This window comes from Podarcis melisellensis (assembly GCF_964234715.1).
Source record: "Podarcis melisellensis genome assembly, chromosome: 2".
In the NCBI taxonomy this organism is placed as follows: domain Eukaryota; kingdom Metazoa; phylum Chordata; class Lepidosauria; order Squamata; family Lacertidae; genus Podarcis; species Podarcis melisellensis.
In genome coordinates, this window is record NC_138529.1 from 113,318,771 (window position 1) to 113,335,345 (window position 16,575).

General features: G+C 47.4%; 1 protein-coding gene across 1 annotated transcript; it reads left to right on the top strand.

The window, feature by feature from the left end:
• The first annotated feature begins 701 nt into the window (after window positions 1-701).
• LOC309364506 (uncharacterized protein) lies at window positions 702-14,539 on the top strand. The gene is made up of 6 exons (XM_081901960.1): window positions 702-814; window positions 1,127-1,208; window positions 6,505-7,600; window positions 8,652-8,796; window positions 10,824-11,996; window positions 14,230-14,539. The coding sequence occupies exons 3-5, from the start codon at window positions 6,812-6,814 to the stop codon at window positions 11,993-11,995; spliced, it is 2,106 nt and encodes a 701-aa protein (XP_081758086.1). The 5' UTR covers window positions 702-814; window positions 1,127-1,208; window positions 6,505-6,811; the 3' UTR covers window position 11,996; window positions 14,230-14,539.
• Window positions 14,540-16,575: the final 2,036 nt, after the last annotated feature.

The following is a 16,575-nucleotide window of genomic DNA, read 5'->3' on the forward strand; positions in this document are numbered from 1 at the left end:
TCCAATAAAAATAAAAAATGGGGGGGGATGAAAAAGGAAGTACGATCTGGGAAACGCAAGGTGGAAAAACAGCAATGTTTAAAACAGCATAAAGCAGGAATGCTGAACCCAGTGCTTTCCTCCCTAGAAAAATAGGCGCTGGTACTCACTATGAGGTTGTTACTGTTAAGTGCTACACTTTTTAACAACCAAAAAGAGAGATGTGCTAGTACTGCGTACCTTTGAGCGCCCCCAGGGGGGAGCACTGGCTGATTCTATGGGCCTCAAGTTGTTGTTGGGACTCCTGCTCCCACTCACTCATCACGGGAACAATCACTACAAACCAGGGGTGCAATCCTAAGCATATTTATTTCATATTTTCACCACTTTATTCGGTGAGTTTTTATCCCCAGGTGAGCCTGCCAAGGGACGCCACCTAAATCATTAGAAACAACCACTGTAAACAGACAGAAAATAGGCCATGATTATCTCAAGTTTAATTATATTTGCTGTTAAAAAAGGAAAAACTGGCGCAGCAATTGCAATTCCACTACAAAGAAAGGGGTCCGTGACAGCTGACAGCTGCCTTTCAACTGCTACAACATCCCCCCTCCCCCTCTTCCAGCCAAAGGGGAGGGGCCGGAAGAGGAATCCAGCGCCGTTCCATGACCTTTCGAGCCTATCTAGGAAATCGGTGCTCTCTCTCTCCACTTAACCCTTTCAGGGCCCCTCTTCAAACAAAGGATTCTTCTCTTTCATCGAAGGAAAGTGGCGGAAAGGCCAGCGTGACCCCCTCCCGGCCCCCGGCCCCTTTCAGATTAATACAGCCTTGCAGGTAAGATGTCAGGTTCCCCACCCCACCAGGTAGAGCACATGCCATTTTAATGCCGAACCTTCTCTTTAAAAAAATAGAAATGAAAATGTATAGTCCGTGAAAGCGCCCCGTGGTTCTCTAATGGTTAAATCAGCGCAGTTCAGATGGCTAGAGAGGAAGAGGGTTTGGGGAGGGAGGAGGAGAATCTTCCTTCCTGCCGAATGCAATCTTCCGGAGCTTGGTGGTCGCCGCCGCCTTCTTCTTTCTCCCCTTGCAAATTTGTTGCTTTTTGTTAAAAAATAATTAAAATGCATGCCTGATTGTGTTTGCTAGGAAGCTGCAGGTTCCCTGCCAAGAGCCCCTGTCATCGCAGCTTCCAGTGGGAGGAGCTGGAAGGAGGCCTCGCCCGGGACCGGTAAGTTGGAAGGCGGGTTTGCCTGGTTCTTGGGGAGCAGAAGAGCTGCAGGCGGGGGAAGAGGGGGAGGGGAGGGGGCCTCGACATCCCATAATTGCGCTCTCCTTCCGCGCTTCCATTCAACAGTTGGGTGTGCAATGTAATTAGCGCTGTGGAAATCCATGCTGTGGGGAAAAGGCATGGACAAATAATTGCAATAAGAGCAGCAGGGCGCCAGCCCTTTCACTAAAAAGCAGTCAGTTCCCCAAAGTCTGTTGGGATGATAAAGTCTTAACTTGCTGTTGGAAGGACAGGAGGGAGTTCCATAGTCTGGGTGCCAACGCCAAGAAGGCCCTGCCCTGCACCCTCAGCAAGTGTCCCTGCGAGAACAGCCTCCTACAAAGATCCCAGAGATAAGGCAGGTTCATATGAAGCAATTCAGTTTTTCTCATGCCAAGGACCCATCTTGTATAGGACTTTACAGGTCACAACCAGCACTTTGAATGGCCCTGTTGTAACAAGGGTGTCATATGTTACTTTTAACCATCCCCAGTCAGCAGTCTCTCTGCAGCTCTTTGATCCCGTTGAAATTTCTGAGCATTTCGCAATGGCGGCCCCACCCAGAGTGTGTTACAATAATCCCAACAGGATGTAACCCAGGTGTTTGGAAGACATTAGAGCCAACGAGGTTTTGGTTTCATATCAAACTCCACTTAAACACATACTGGAAGTTCTTGCCTGCCCTTTACCCACTAATAAAGAGCGGTGATAATCTTATTTATTATACTATTTATTTGCTAGTAGTACTTTATCTGTCTTTCACAAGCAGGTCGCTGGAATGGACTACAACAATATAAATACAATATTAAATTGAAATCGCTTAAAAGAGGTGCATCTCAAAGAATGGGCTCGCAAGCCACCAGTGGGCCTTGGGCCTCCTTTTAGGTGGGCTTCCATACCACAGACTGGCTGGTGGGCTTTTCACATGCCTGCCATATCTCCTACCCATGCTGTGGTCTTTAAATTGGGCCAGTGCTATGGCAGAAGCTCTTGAAAGGACCAGTAGCTCCTCATTTCCTGAGCAAAGATGACAAGGAAGCCGTGTGTGTTTAGGGATGTAAGGCCTCCCTCTTCTGAGAGGAGGCCAGAGGAGGTAAAGGTAAAGGGACCCCTGACCATTAGGTCCAGTCGCAGATGACTCGGGGGTTGCGGCGCTCATCTCGCTTTATTGGCTGAGGGAGCCGGCATACAGCTTCCGGTTCATGTGGCCAGCATGCCTAAGCCACTTCTGGCAAACCAGAGCAGCGCACGGAAACGCCGTTTACCTTCCCGCCGGAGGGGTACCTATTTATCTACTTGCACTTGTGTGCTTTTGAACTGCTAGGTTGGCAAGAGCAGGGACCGAGCAACGGGAGCTCACCCCATCGCAGGGATTCGAACCTTCTGATTGGCAAGCCCACAGCGCCAAGGGTTAGTATTATTTGAAGTACATTCTCCTACAAAGGAAAGTTGATATTCATTATCACAGTTTCTTTAAAAAAAAATTGGGACTATAATGGGATAAGAGAATAAAGGTGTTTTTGGAAGAAGGAATAAACGTAAAAACTCTAGGAGGAAGGAAAAAGTAAAAATAAATTGCCAGCTTGAGGTGGGGTGGGAGAATAAGGTATCAGCTGAGTGTGGAAATGTTGCAGGAATCTCCAGTCAGTGACGACAGACACTGGATCTTTCCAAGGAAGGTCAGCATTTATTGACCTGCGCAGGTGACCCCAGTGAGATATCTCTCAGAGATTGAGGCCCTGAACCAGTTTCGGGGGCCCTTCTTATAGTGAGTTACCAATGAACAGGTATAAAAGAGGAACTTTACTCAAGCAGGCAAAAATAACAGATTAGCTTCTTCGCTCCCCCCTTGTTCGCCCAAACTTCAAAGTAAGAGCTTTCTAGTCTCTCCCCCACCCCGCTCCTGTCCTGTCCTGTCTGCATCTGCCAGCCTGTGCTGGTTTCTTGCCCATACACCTGACCTGTGCAAGTTTAAAAACAGACACCAGACATCAGTTAGCTCATCTTCTTGTGACTGACTTTCTTGAATAGCCAGTTTACACAGCATTTTGTGGCAAACTCAAAAGTGGGGGTTATGGGGGTCGTTGGGTTTCTCTCATTTCTGATCAGAGCCACTTTCTGTATAAAAACAACTTCCAGGGCACAAGAGCATGTGCAAAGCTCTATTACATAAGTTTCAACAAATAGATTAATTCCTGCATTTTCTGAGAAGGCATGCATACAGATGGCTAGACTGCTTACAGAGCAATTTCTGAGTGGGGCGGCGGCTATTGGGGCATATAGATTCTATTTCCTCCATTCATCAGTAGGAGAACAGGAAAATATAGTACTCTGAGAGGCATGTGGGTGTGAGAAGGGGGAAAAGCCATCTCCATTTTGAGCCTCTGGTTCAGCAGATTCCACAATATCCCTAGAGAAAATGCCTGTACAGTGGTACCTCAGGTTACATATGCTTCAGGTTACAGACTCCGCTAACTCAGAAATAGTACCTCAGGTTAAGAACTTTGCTTCAGGATGAGAAAAGAAATCGGGCTCCGGCGGCACAGCGGCAGCATTAGCTAAAGTGGTGCATCAGGTTAAGAACAGACCTCTGGAACGAATTAAGTACTTAACCCGAGGTACCACTGTATTTAACTTGAGGGAAGCTGAGCTATGGTACTCCTTGCCACTGACTCCCCATGTGTTCCCACACTCAGTTCAAAGTGCTGGTTTTAACCTTTAAAGCTCTTCATTCAGTGTTTTATTTGTATTCTTCTTTTCCACCCACCCCACCCCCCAAAAAAATTGCTCAAAGCGGCTTACAACAAATGAAGCCGAAATGTATTTCAAAGCCAAGCACTGCGAAACAATTACAAAACTGCACAATAAAACAACAACACGATATAAAATATAGCAACATACAAAACAACGGCAACATTTCAGTACTATAAATATAAGAAGATAGCGTAATATCCAATAGCAAAGTTAACAAGGAAGCTTGACACTTTCACCTTGGTCCTGGAAACACCTTTCCCTTGATGTTATTTTTATTCATTCATTCATTTATTAAAATCATATACTGCCCTTCATTCAAAGATCACAGGGCAATTCCCAACAAAAAAAATACAAAATATTAATACAAAAGCCATAATAAAACAAAAACAAACCAATAGCGCCCCCTCCCACAAACACATTTTAAAGGCCATATAATGTTAATCAGCCAAAGGCCTGGTTATAGAGAAATGTGTTTGCCTGCCACCTGAGAGAGAGAGCATTCCACAAATGGGGAGCCACCACAAAAAAGGCTGTTTTCATGTTGCCGCCCTCCAGACCTCTTGTGGAGGAGGCACATGAAGAAGCACCTCGGATGATGATCCCAGGGCTCAGTTGCTCAGAGTCCCTCTCCTCCTACAGCAACTTGCAGGTCTTCCAACGACAAGAGGTGGGGTAGCTGGAAACACCTCTCCCCTAATGTTGCTCTTCACGACTTGGTGACAGAATGCTCCACATGTGCCTGTTCGTGTTTTCACTTGAGGAAGCTCAGTCTAGCCTGATCTTGGAAGCTAAGCAGGATCAGTACTTGGTTAGTACAGTGGTACCTCAGGTTAAATACTTAATTTGTTCTGGAGGTTCGTTCTTAACCTGAAACTGTTCTTAACCTGAGGTACCACTTTAGCTAATGGGGCCTCCCGCTGCCGCCGCGCCACCGCTGTGCAATTTCTGTTCTCATCCTGAAGCCAAGTTCTTAACCCAAGGTACTATTTCTGGGTTAGCAGAGTCTGTAACCTGAAGCGTCTGTAACCTGAAGCGTCTGTAACCCAAGGTACCACTGTACTTGGATGCAAGACTTCCTGGGTATTACCATAGAAACTGAATTTCTGGTGGTGGCATCTTAATTATAAAATACAGTTACCTGATGTCTACTTTGGTGCCATTCTTGCATCAAGCTTTTTTTAAAAAAAAATCCTGGCTTGTTCTAGGGCAGGGGTAGGCAACCTAAGGCTGAGGGGCCAGATCCGGCCCAATCGCCTTATCAATCCAGCCCCGCAGACGGTCCAGGAATCAGCATGTTTTTACATGAGTAGAATGTGTCCTTTTATTTAAAATGCATCCTTAGGTTATTTGTGGATATGAATACGTTCATTTTTTCCCTCCAAAATATAGTCTGGTCCACCACATGGTCTGAGGGACGGTGGACTGGCCCACTGCTGAAAAAGGTTTCTGACCCCTGTTCTAGGGTAACTGAGTGGGGGATCACAACTCTGTATACAGCCTTGAAAGGGTGGGAAATGAATGCGCTAAAATAAATCACTCCTTGTAATAATGCGCTCGCATGTTGAGCGCTGACAACTTTTAAGCCACAATGGGGTTGCGTAGAAACAGAGGGAGGTATAGCCAGGATTGGTGGAATCCAAATAGTAGAATCATAGGATTGGAAGCGACCCTGAGGATCAGCTAAGCCCAACCCTCTGCATTGCAGGAATAGCAGCTATCCCATATGGGGATCGAACTGAAACCTTGGCATTATCAGCACCATGCTCTAACCAACTGAGCTATCCATGTTTGCTGATGTACAAGAATATACTGCCGGGCCCCAAACACAGTTCCATGGGTGATTCTGAGTCAACTCCCTGGGACAGTTTACTGTTGTATATTGTTGCTAAATTTAGTGTTGTACATTGTTTTAATTGTCTGTTTTAACCATATTTGCACAGCATTTTCTAATGTTCTGAGTGTCCTCTATTTCAGAGGCTTCTACTCTGCAGCCTCTTGTAGTTGTTTTAACTGCGAGTCTTTTAGTTCTTATGCTCTTACAGTTGCTTTAAATGTGTGTCTTTGTTTGTTTTTAATTCCTTTCTGTTTTAATTATCAAGTTTTTTATCCATACATTATCCGTGTTTAATCTTGTATTTTATCCAGATGTTTTATCCTATGCCTGTTTCCATGTCCTAATTTGCTCTAACAATTATCGGTTAAAAAAATCCTAACTGCTTTTTTAATCCTGGTCTGAGACCGTAATAAAGTTCATTCATTCATTCATTCATTCATACAGCCGGGCAGGGGCCGAGGGGGGAGTAAGTGGGATTGGAGAATGAAATGAAGTGTCTCGGCTAACTGGAAGCATGAAAAGCAGCCTTTCTCTTTGGAGGTGAGGACACAATGCACCATTTTTTGCTGCAGGTTCCACTTGTTAAAAAACAAAACATACTTCTTACTAGGGAGAAGAGCAATGTTATCCTTGTTGCCTCACTTGTTGTTTGTGCTTTTTGTCCTTCAGGGCAGCCCCAGACAAGCAAAGACGTCTGAGGAAGATTGGCATCGGCCTGAGCTCTTGGGGGTCTGCTTATTATCATTATTATTATTTATTGAACTTATATACCCCCCTATACCCGGAGGTCTTAGGGCGGTTCACAGAAACTCTTATCATGGCTGGAGTTCTGCTTCGACTTACTGCCGCCTTGCTGTAATTGCAGTTACGAAGCAAAGCTTTCCACTACATTGGCCTGAAAGGGGATGGAGGGACAGAGCTTAGCTAGGATCGTCGCTTATTAAAAAAAAAGAGAGAGGGTGGTTGTGGGTAGAAAATGACGACAGAGAAGGCAGCAGAATTCTCGCCCCTAGACCTTCATGAGTTTGACCAGCACGTGAAGCCAGAAATAAAAATGGAGAGGCGAGAACGTGGATCCAGGAGAGGGCTGCAGAGAACCGGGGAGACCTCCCTGGCCGCCGAGGTGGAGACGGTTATTGTTGCAGCATCGCCGCAAGGCATTAAAGAGGAAGTTGGCGAAGGGCCGTCGTCCCGGCAGTGGGACGGGCAGTGGCAGGACAACCCAGATGCCTCACAGTCCCCTCTGTCAGGGCAGGGAGACCTGGAACTGGAAGAGACAGGATTGACGGACAATGTTAAGGATTCCCTTTCCCACTCCGAAGGAGCAGCGTCCACCAGCCGGTGGGCTAAAGGCAGGACAAGGCCCCGGGTCGGGATTGGACGCACCCGGATAGCCCAAGAGGCCCAAAGTGTGAAAAGCGACAGCGGGAGCAGCGACGAGCAGGCAAGCGAGGCCGAGGCCACAGAGTCCATCAGTCCCGAATGCCAGCGCCAGCGCTTCCGGCAGTTTGGCTATGAAGAAGCCGAGGGGCCGTGGGAGGCCTACTGTCAACTGCGGAAGTTTTGCCACCAGTGGCTCATACCAGAGAGGCACACCAAAGAAGAGATCCTGGAGCTGGTGATTCTGGAGCAATTCTTGGCCATCCTGCCCCTGGAAATGCTGAGCTGGATCCGAGAACGCGATTCGGAGAGTTGCTTCCACGCTGTAGCCCTTGCTGAGCATTTTCTCCTGAGGCAGCGAGAGGCTCAGAGGCAGGACCAACAGGTATTTTCTTCTCAATGGTCCTGAGCTGGCCGTGCTATTGGTGGTAGGATGTATGTAAGCTGTGGTACTTAGCTGGCAGCAGTAGTGGGGAACCTGGGGTCTGTGGGCCTAATTAGGGCCACTTAAGCCTCCCAGGTTGTCTTGCCAGGCCATTTGAACCCTGTGCCTTTGCAAGCACAGATGATCACAGCAGCAAGCACTGAAAAATCAGTTGCCCATCAGTACCTGCGAAGCCCTGCAGTTTGCAATCGCCAGACATCGGGTGATGACGTGCAGTGCTGTGTGTGTTTGTTTTTTTCAAACCACCCAGGCAAACGGTAACAGGTCACCTGACATTGTTGTGGCGTCAGGTGATTGGCAGGGGTGGGTCAGGATCCATCCTGCTAGCTGGACCCGGTTCCCTTTCCCTGGCTTACAGGATGAGTCATTCTGGTAATAGTCGCTTCGTGTGACTGGGAGAGATGCAAAGCAGGGCAAGCAAAAATGTCCCATGGAGCACTTTCTTTACAAGGAAAGGCTTTTTTTGCTTCTGGAGGGGGGAAGATGCAACAAAAGTGGGTAGGGACATGAGCGAGATTTACAGCATTCATGCATGATGTAGAGGAAGAGACAGAAATGTTTTTGTTCTTTGCAATGCTAGACTTTGCAGCAGGGTGAGTCGGTTGGGAAATATCCTCCAGTGAAATTGATGATCAGTAGATTCAGGACATGGATGGGGGGTGGGCAGGAAACCACACTTCTTCAAGCAAAATGTGTGGCTGAGCTTATGGAACTCGCTGCCACAAGATGAGGTGACAGCCACCTGCTCAGACAGCTTTAAAAGGGGATGAGGAATTTGTAGCGAGTGAGGTTACCAATGGCTCTTTAGCCACGATAGGTGAATGCAGTATATACATCTCTGACTTGGGGAGGGCTGTTGACTTTTAGACCTGCTTGTGGGCTTCCCAGAGGCCTGGGCAGGAAATGGGATGTTGGTCTGATCCAGCAGGACTCGTCTTATGGGCTCCACCCCTGAGCTATCTTGGACTGAAATTCTCTCCCGTTGTTTCAGGTGGGGATGAAAGAGGAGGCTGCTATGAATTTCTCTGCGGGAGAAGGTTCTTCGATGGATCTGACCCTCAGGCAGCTCTACAGGGAGGTCAAGGAGGAGGGGGAAGAGGAGGAGGAGGAGGAAGAAGAAGAAGCCAGTGTGCTAGGCAAGGATGAGTTGCACTGGAAGCAAGTTGTACACTTGCTTATCTTGCTCTTGTTTCCTTTTCAAAAATTCTGTTACATATGCCATTTTGCTCTGGGGACGGGAAGGTGTTCCCATAGCTGAGTACTGTAATAGAGCACATGTTCCACCACCTAAGTTCATAGGTTCGATTCCTAGCATCTCCCAAATTAAAAAGGATTGAAAACCAGCTGACAAGGAAGCCTTCTTTGAAAGGTTACAGAGAACATACAAAGCAGAAAATACTGGGCTCAATGGACAAATAATTTGGCCTGGTATAAAACAGGTTCTGTGCAGTGGATCTGTTAGATAAATGAGGCACTGCCCCAGCAACTAGGGCAGGGTGATATATTGCTATGTCACTCAAAACCAGTTTGAAGTCCATATCGTGATATGGGCTTAGTTATTGACGTGGCAATATATTGAGAATTGTGTGTGTGTTGTGCAAAAATCGCAATGTGGGGGAAACCACGAAGCCAGCCAGTGGCTTTACATAGCTCCATCCTTATTTCAGACATTGGGATATATTCATATATCAAGATGTTTAAAGGTAAAGGGACCCCTGACCATTAGGTCCAGTCATGGCCGACTCTAGGGTTGCGGCGCTCATCTCGCTTTACTTGCCGAGTGAGCCGGCGTACAGCTTCTGGGTCATGTGGCCAGCATGACTTAGCCGCTTCTGGCGAACCAGAGCAGCGCATGGAAACGCTGTTTACCTTCCCACCGGAGCGGTACCTATTTATCTACTTGCACTTTGACGTGCTTTCGAACTGCTAAGTTGGCAGGAGCAGGGACCGAGCAACGGGAGCTCACCCTGTTGTGGGGATTTGAACCGCCGACCTTCTGATCAGCAAGTCCTAGGCTCTGTGGTTTAACCCACAGCACCACCCGCGTCCCTATCAAGATGTTTAGCTGGTGATATATCACGAAGTTGAAAACCAGCTCCATCCGTATTTCAGACCTTGTCCTATATCAAGGGTAGGCAAACTAAGGCCCAGGGGCTGGATCCGGCCCAATCGCCTTCTAAATCCGGCCTGCAGACGGTCCGGGAATCCATGTTTTTACATGAGTAGAATGTCCTTTTATTTAAAATGCATCTGTGGGTTATTTGTGGGGCATAGGAATTCATTCATTTCCCCCCATATAGTCCGGCCCCCCACAAGGTCTGAGGGACAGCGGACCGGCCCCCTGCTGAGAAAGTTTGCTGACCCCTGTCCTATATCAATAGATCACAATGTTTAGCTGGCGATATATTGCAAATGTTGAAAACCAGATGTGGCCCAGCCCTACCATCAAATTCAAGTTCTCCTTTGGCGGCTGCCTTTTTTTAAACCTTTTAAACTTAAAGCCACCCCAGCTGTTGGCACTGCCTGTCAGCTCCTTCCTTGGGGTTGGCACTTGTGGAACTCAGCAGAGAGGGAGGGAGGAGGCTGGGGATACAGCTGGAATTTATTGTGCCTGCCTGTCATTGATTCTGTTGGTCTGCTTTCCGCCCTACCAGCTCCAATGGGCACCAGCCTCCACTGCTTAAATGCTTATTGTAATTATGGCATGCAGGACCTGCAACAATGTGTTACACCATGGAGTGCCTCTTTTCAGGATTCCAGCCACTTCAGCCCATTCCCTCTCCTGGATTGCTGTCCCACAGCTGCCCCTCCTCCCCTAAAATGTCAATCATTATTCTATGGCCAGTGAGCAAGTTCATCTCTCCATTGACTGTTTTGTGGGTTCCCCCCCTTTTAGGGTTTTCTTCACCAGATTATTTGTGTGCACTTCTGCAAATCTTGGGGTTCCGCACACCCTCTTCTGTGTGAATGGAGCCGTTCTGCCATGGGCATAGCAAATAAATAAAAATATTTAACTAACTGACCAATCGCATTGCAGATAGCTTAGTTCTTCCTTCACACCACCCCAAATCCTGTGTTTTGGCTACATCAGCACCGCCACTCGCAACCTGAACATCAGAAATAGGAAGGGTGATGGTTTTCATTATTCTTATATTAATATCAGGTGACGAAGGTCAGGATGAAAATGACGGGATGCCACTAGAAGGAGAGAACTGCCCGGACTTTGAGGAGACAATTTCAAAACCAGCGGAGCCAAAGGAATATGGAACAGAGGAGCATAGGAATGAATCTGTTGCGCCGGAGGGTGAAACGGCAGTAGAACAGGCAACCCCCAAATTAAAGAGGCCAAGTGATAGATTATTCCATGGCCTCAACAGACATCAGAGGAACAACTCGGGGCAGGAACTCTATGACTGCTCCGATTGTGGCAAAGTGTTTATCTCCAGAGCTGGCTTCATCATGCATATAAGAGTCCATGGCCGGGAGAAACCGTACGAATGTGCAGACTGTGGCAAAAACTTCCGGCGGAGCTCACATCTCAATAACCACAGCAAAATCCATGCGGGAGTGAAGCCATTCAAATGCTTGGACTGCGGGAAAGGGTTCAGTCGGAACTCAAACCTTATTTCACATCAGAGAATGCACACGGGCGAGAAGCCATACTCGTGCTCCTCCTGCAGCAAACAGTTTTGTGATAAGTCGAGTCTGGTGAGACACGAGAGGCTTCACACTGGAGACAGGCCATACAAATGCACCGCATGTGGAAAAAGCTTCAGCCAGAGCCACCATCTCATAACGCACCAGAGAAGCCACACGGGCGAGAAACCGTACAAATGCCTGCTCTGCAGCAAAAGCTTTTGCGATCGATCGACTTACATTAGGCACCAGAAAAACCACACAGGGGAGAAGACGTTCAAATGCTCTGAGTGCGGCGAAAGTTTCAGCCGGAACAAGCACCTCATTAGACATCAGAGCATTCATACAGCCAGGGAGCTGTACACGTGCTCGGATTGTGGCGAAAGCTTTTGCCGCCGGTCAGGCCTGAAGATGCACCAGAAAATCCACACGGGGGAGAAGCCGTTTGAATGCACAGATTGCGGGAAGAAGTTCAATCGCAGCACAAACCTTATCAGCCATCAGAGAATCCACACTGGAGAGAGACCCTACGGATGCCCTGACTGTGGGAAAAGGTTCAATCGCAGGACACACCTTGTTAGCCATCAGAAAATCCACGGACCAAGGAAAGAATCTCCAGAAACGATCAAAACCGAAGAAGAGCTTCCATCTGACGACGTCTTTTTGCACCCATCTTATATCATCACAAGAACCCTGTGAGGTAAGTAATTGAATTGAAGAACTGAATTGAATTGAGTTATAAAAGTCCATACAAATACAGTGGTGCCCCGCAAGACGAATGCCTCGCAAGACGGAAAACCCGCTAGACGAAAGGGTTTTCCATTTTGGAGGTGCTTCGCAAAACGAATTTCCTATGGGCTTGCTTCGCAAGACGAAAATGTCTTGCAAGTTCCTGCGGGGTTTTTTTTCCTTCCCCCCCCTTTTTCTAAGCCGCTTAACAGCTGATCCGCTAAGCCACTTATCAGCTGATCCGCTAAGCCCCTAAGCCGCTAACAGCGCTAAGCCGCTAATGGGCTTGCTTCGCAAGACGAAAAAAACGCAAGACGAAGAGACTCGCGGAACGGATTCTTTTCGTCTTGCGAGGCACCACTGTACTCTTATTGGGAGAAATGACCTGACACCCAGGCAACATGTACTTCATGCAGAATGTTGGCCTGTGACCTTTTGCATATTTCATTTGTGTCCGCCAGCTTTTTTATTCCTTTCCTCTTTCCTTTATTTAATCTTGTGACTCCTTTGCTTTCAAATGTTCTATCAGACCCCCAGAGAATTACTCAGGCACCTTCAACTCCCCAACCCGGCTCCCCAGTTTCAACTTTAAAACTCCCCTCTCTCCATTGAAATTACAGTGGTACCTCGGGTTAAGTACTTAATTCGTTCCGGAGGTCCGTTCTTAACCTGAAACTGTTCTTAGCCTGAGGCACCACTTTAGCTAATGGGGCCTCCCGCTGCTGCCGCGCCACCGGAGCACGATTTCTGTTCTCATCCTGAAGCCAAGTTCTTAACCCGGGGTACTATTTCTGGTTAGTGGAGTCTGTAACCTGAAGCGTATGTAACCTGAAGCGTATGTAACCCGAGGTACCACTGTATAAACCTGGCTGCAAACTCTTTGTAAAGTCTGCTGCACAAATAAACCTCATTCCTTCCATGTGACTTAGTTGAATCCCGCCCTCTCTCTGTGCCATACTAGTTTAAAACAAACACAGAGCATCGTTTTCAGCCTATGCAACCCTGACCCAGGTTTATCCCATAACTGAGAACTAACCCTAAATTTATCTATGGAACCATCAGCAAATCGCCTAGCCATCTATCACTAGATCCTGATCTACAGTCTTCTGCCCATCCTTACCACTCAGTGGTAGAGCTCCGACTTCGCCGTCAGGTTCAGTCCCTGCCATTCCCTGTATTAAAAGGACTAGGCAGCTAGCATTGAAAACTAGGTTGCTAGTGATAAAGTCTGCCCTGAGATCTGCTGCCAGACAAGAGTGGATAACACTGACCCAGGGAGACAAATTACCCGACTTGGTAGAAGAAAGGCCTGATGTGTTTTGGAAAACAGAAAGGTCACCATCCACACCATATTTTTTAAGCACATTCCCCACCCCGGGGAATCCTACAGGTGCTGGTTTCTTGAGGCAGTGGCAGATTTGGGTTCTATGGCTCCCTGTGCGAGGCCTAAATTTGCCCCCTACCCCAGCCCTCACACTGTCTTCCCAAAGGCTTTGGGAAGGAGGCACTGCAAAGCCCAGGTAAGGATGTGCCCAACTTTGGGAAGAAGGTATGAAGGCTCTGACAGGGCCTTCTGACAAGGTTACCAGATTTTTTTCAATGAATCCGGGGCACTTTTCAACTTCAATGGATTTTGTCAGAGGACTGATTGTAAATCCGGGGACTTGTCCCGGGAAACGGGGATGCCTGGTACTCTAAAGCATGGTTAGGCAAACTAAGGCCCAGGGGCTGGATCTGGCCCAATCGCCTTCTAAATCCGGCCCGCGGACGGTCCGGGAATCAGCGTGTCTTTACATGAGTAGAATGTTTGCTTTTATTTAAAATGCATCTCTGGGTTATTTGTGGGGCATAGGAATTTATTCATTTTATTTTATTTTTCCAAAATATAGTCCGGCCCCCCACAAGGTCTGAGGGTCAGTGGACCGGCCCCCTGCTGAAAAAGTTTGCTCACCCCTGCCCTAAAGCTTCCCCAGCTTCCCAGAACTGGGAGAGCACTAGCTAGGCTTGGGGAAGGAGGTGGGAGGAAATTATACCTCTTTGAGGTGGGAGGTGAGCTACAGTTCCTGGGATTGTTTTGTGCTTTTAAGTGCATGGTGTGGATGCGACCAAATATAAGTTTGGAAAGAGGGGGCTTGTGGGTTTGGGTAAAGACAAAAGCAACAAGGAGGTATACATGCTTTTAAAAGAAATGTATTCTTATGCAGGGCTGGATCTGAAGAAAACTGAAGAGTAGAGACCTCTAAAGGATGCCGTTGTCAAACTGAATTGGAACCTGATCATCTCTCTGCTTGTGGAGCGGAGTCTCCGTCCAAGTGGAAATCGAATGACTTGCTGCTTGGCCGAATGAATTCTCTGCTCTCTGGTTCCTTTCCCCCTTGTGCTTATAGTTATCTCCCCTTCTTTGCTCCCCTGTGGATGTACTTCATCTTCCTCATGCCTTTTTGAAAAGTATGCATCTCTTTATGCCATTTGTGTGCTGTTTGGAAAAATAAATAAATAGAAGGAAGAGTTGGAGGCGGATGAGTTAGACATTTGTAGACCTATGTAGCTGTAATCCTGTGTGCACTTAGATGAACACAGCGGGGAATTACTTTGGAGTAAACCTACATAGGATTATGTTGTGTAAATGGGCTTTATAGCTGCTGGCAATGGGGGTGGTTGCTTTTGTATGGTGTGGGGGGGTGGGATTAGGTTCTTGCTCATGTTGGTGTTTTTGATGTTCCTTCAACCCAAAGGGATAGTTGGCAGTAGAGGTGGAATTATTTGTGAGCCGGATCAAAATAATTGGTGGTGGTGTTAAAGTGGGTTTTGATATATTCATGGAGGATGGGCTATTTTTCAAGGTATACAAGACTTTTTGAATGTTCACATTCAGCATTGCAGCCAGCCAGCCAGCCAGCCCATGATGCCCTCTCCTAGGATATTCCATTCCATTCCCCTCTTCCGAACAAACACATAGCACTTGGTTGCCACTGAGCATGCTCAGTCCTTATTGGGCTGTTCTGGATTTTTTAATATTGCGGGGTTAGGGGGTCTTTTTTTGTATTTCTGCAAAACCTTGGTGTTCCCACTGAGCATGCTAATACCTCCCTTCTTGTTTCTCGGTGACCCATTTTTGAATAAATGCTGTGAGCACTCAGCACCTGAGTGCACCACAAGAGGTAACGATAACTATATGGAGCCCCCTGTTTATAAGCAGTTTACCTGCGAGAGTAGTTGCTGATAGTCAACAGCAGGGAGGGGTTGTTTCCTTTGTGCCCCCTTGGCTTTGCAGTGGGGCTATTCTGGCCCCCCTCCCAATGCAGAGTAGCTCAGGGGGGGATCAAGTAAGAAAAAACTGGTTTGATTTTGGACAGAACGTTTCCTCAGAGTTGCTGCTTTGTTAAGGATTACGGAACCTGCTCAGAAGGAATCTACTGCCTTTGCTTTGTTCTTCTTTGGTTACTTAAAATTTCCTGCTCTTTTCAAAATAAAAAAAATAAAATGTTTTTTTTATTATTAAAAAAAGTTAGTCAGGTTTTTTTGGTGAGGGTGGGTGGATCTGATTCACTTTCTCCTGTGTGTCTTGCTTAAGACTGGGGCCCTGTCTGCACGTTACATTTAAGCCAGTATCATACCACTTTAAACAGGTACATCTTCTCCCTAAGAACCATGGGAAGTGTAGTTTCAAGGGTGCTGAAAGCCTTAGAAAAAAACCCTCCCCATTGCCCACACAGAGCTACATAGTTCCCTGTGAAGAGGGATTGTCTGTTAAACTACTCTGGGAACTGTAGTTATGTGAGAGGAGTTGGGGCCACCTCACAATTCTCAGCATCCTTAACAAACTACACTTCCCAGGGTTGTTTGGGGGTGTCTGTAGTAAAGGAGGGGATCTAAACCCACCATCTAAGCCAACATCACAATCCGATAATACGTGGAAGAGAAACAGGAATGGGGAATGTGGGGTGGGTGTGAAAGCCGTAAACTATACTAACTCGTTTATTAGGGACGTGGGTGGCGCTGTGGGTTAAACCACAGAGCATAGGACTTGCCGATCAGAAGGTCGGCGGTTTGAATCCCCGCAACGGGGTGAGCTCCCGTTCCTCTGTCCCTGCTCCTGCCAACCTAGCAGTTTGAAAGCACGTCAAAGTGCAAGTAGATAAATAGGTACCGCTCCAGCGGGAAGGTAAACGGCGTTTCCGTGCGCTGCTCTGGTTCGCCAGAGACGGCTTAGTCATGCTGGCCACATGACCTGGAAGCTGTACGCTGGCTCCCTCGGCCAATAAAGCGAGATGAGCGCCGCAACCCCAGAGTCGGCCACGACTGGACCTAGTGGTCCAGGGGTCCCTTTACCCTTTACCTTTACTTTAACTCGTTTATTACAACAGAAGAATCTGGGGTGGGTTGGACACGGCTCTCTCAGGTGACAAGGCCTCAACCACAGAAACCTGGGTGTATGGGAGCCGTTTTTCCACAAAAATAGCTCAGAAACAGCAATTTTGAGATTTTGCCCCAAAAGCTCAAGAATTTTTCAGTTCAGATTTTCACTGTTTGGAATATGGCAACTCTAG

What these genes read in the sequence shown, in the direction of transcription:
- LOC309364506 (XM_081901960.1), top strand. Translation starts at nt 6,812, where the DNA reads ATGACGACAGAGAAGGCAGCAGAATTCTCGCCCCTAGACCTTCATGAG. An exon ending in CTCAGAGGCAGGACCAACAG is followed by an intron (nt 7,601 to 8,651) that starts GTATTTTCTTCT and finishes CCGTTGTTTCAG; the next exon opens with GTGGGGATGAAAGAGGAGGC. An exon ending in AGAAGAAGCCAGTGTGCTAG is followed by an intron (nt 8,797 to 10,823) that starts GCAAGGATGAGT and finishes TATTAATATCAG; the next exon opens with GTGACGAAGGTCAGGATGAA.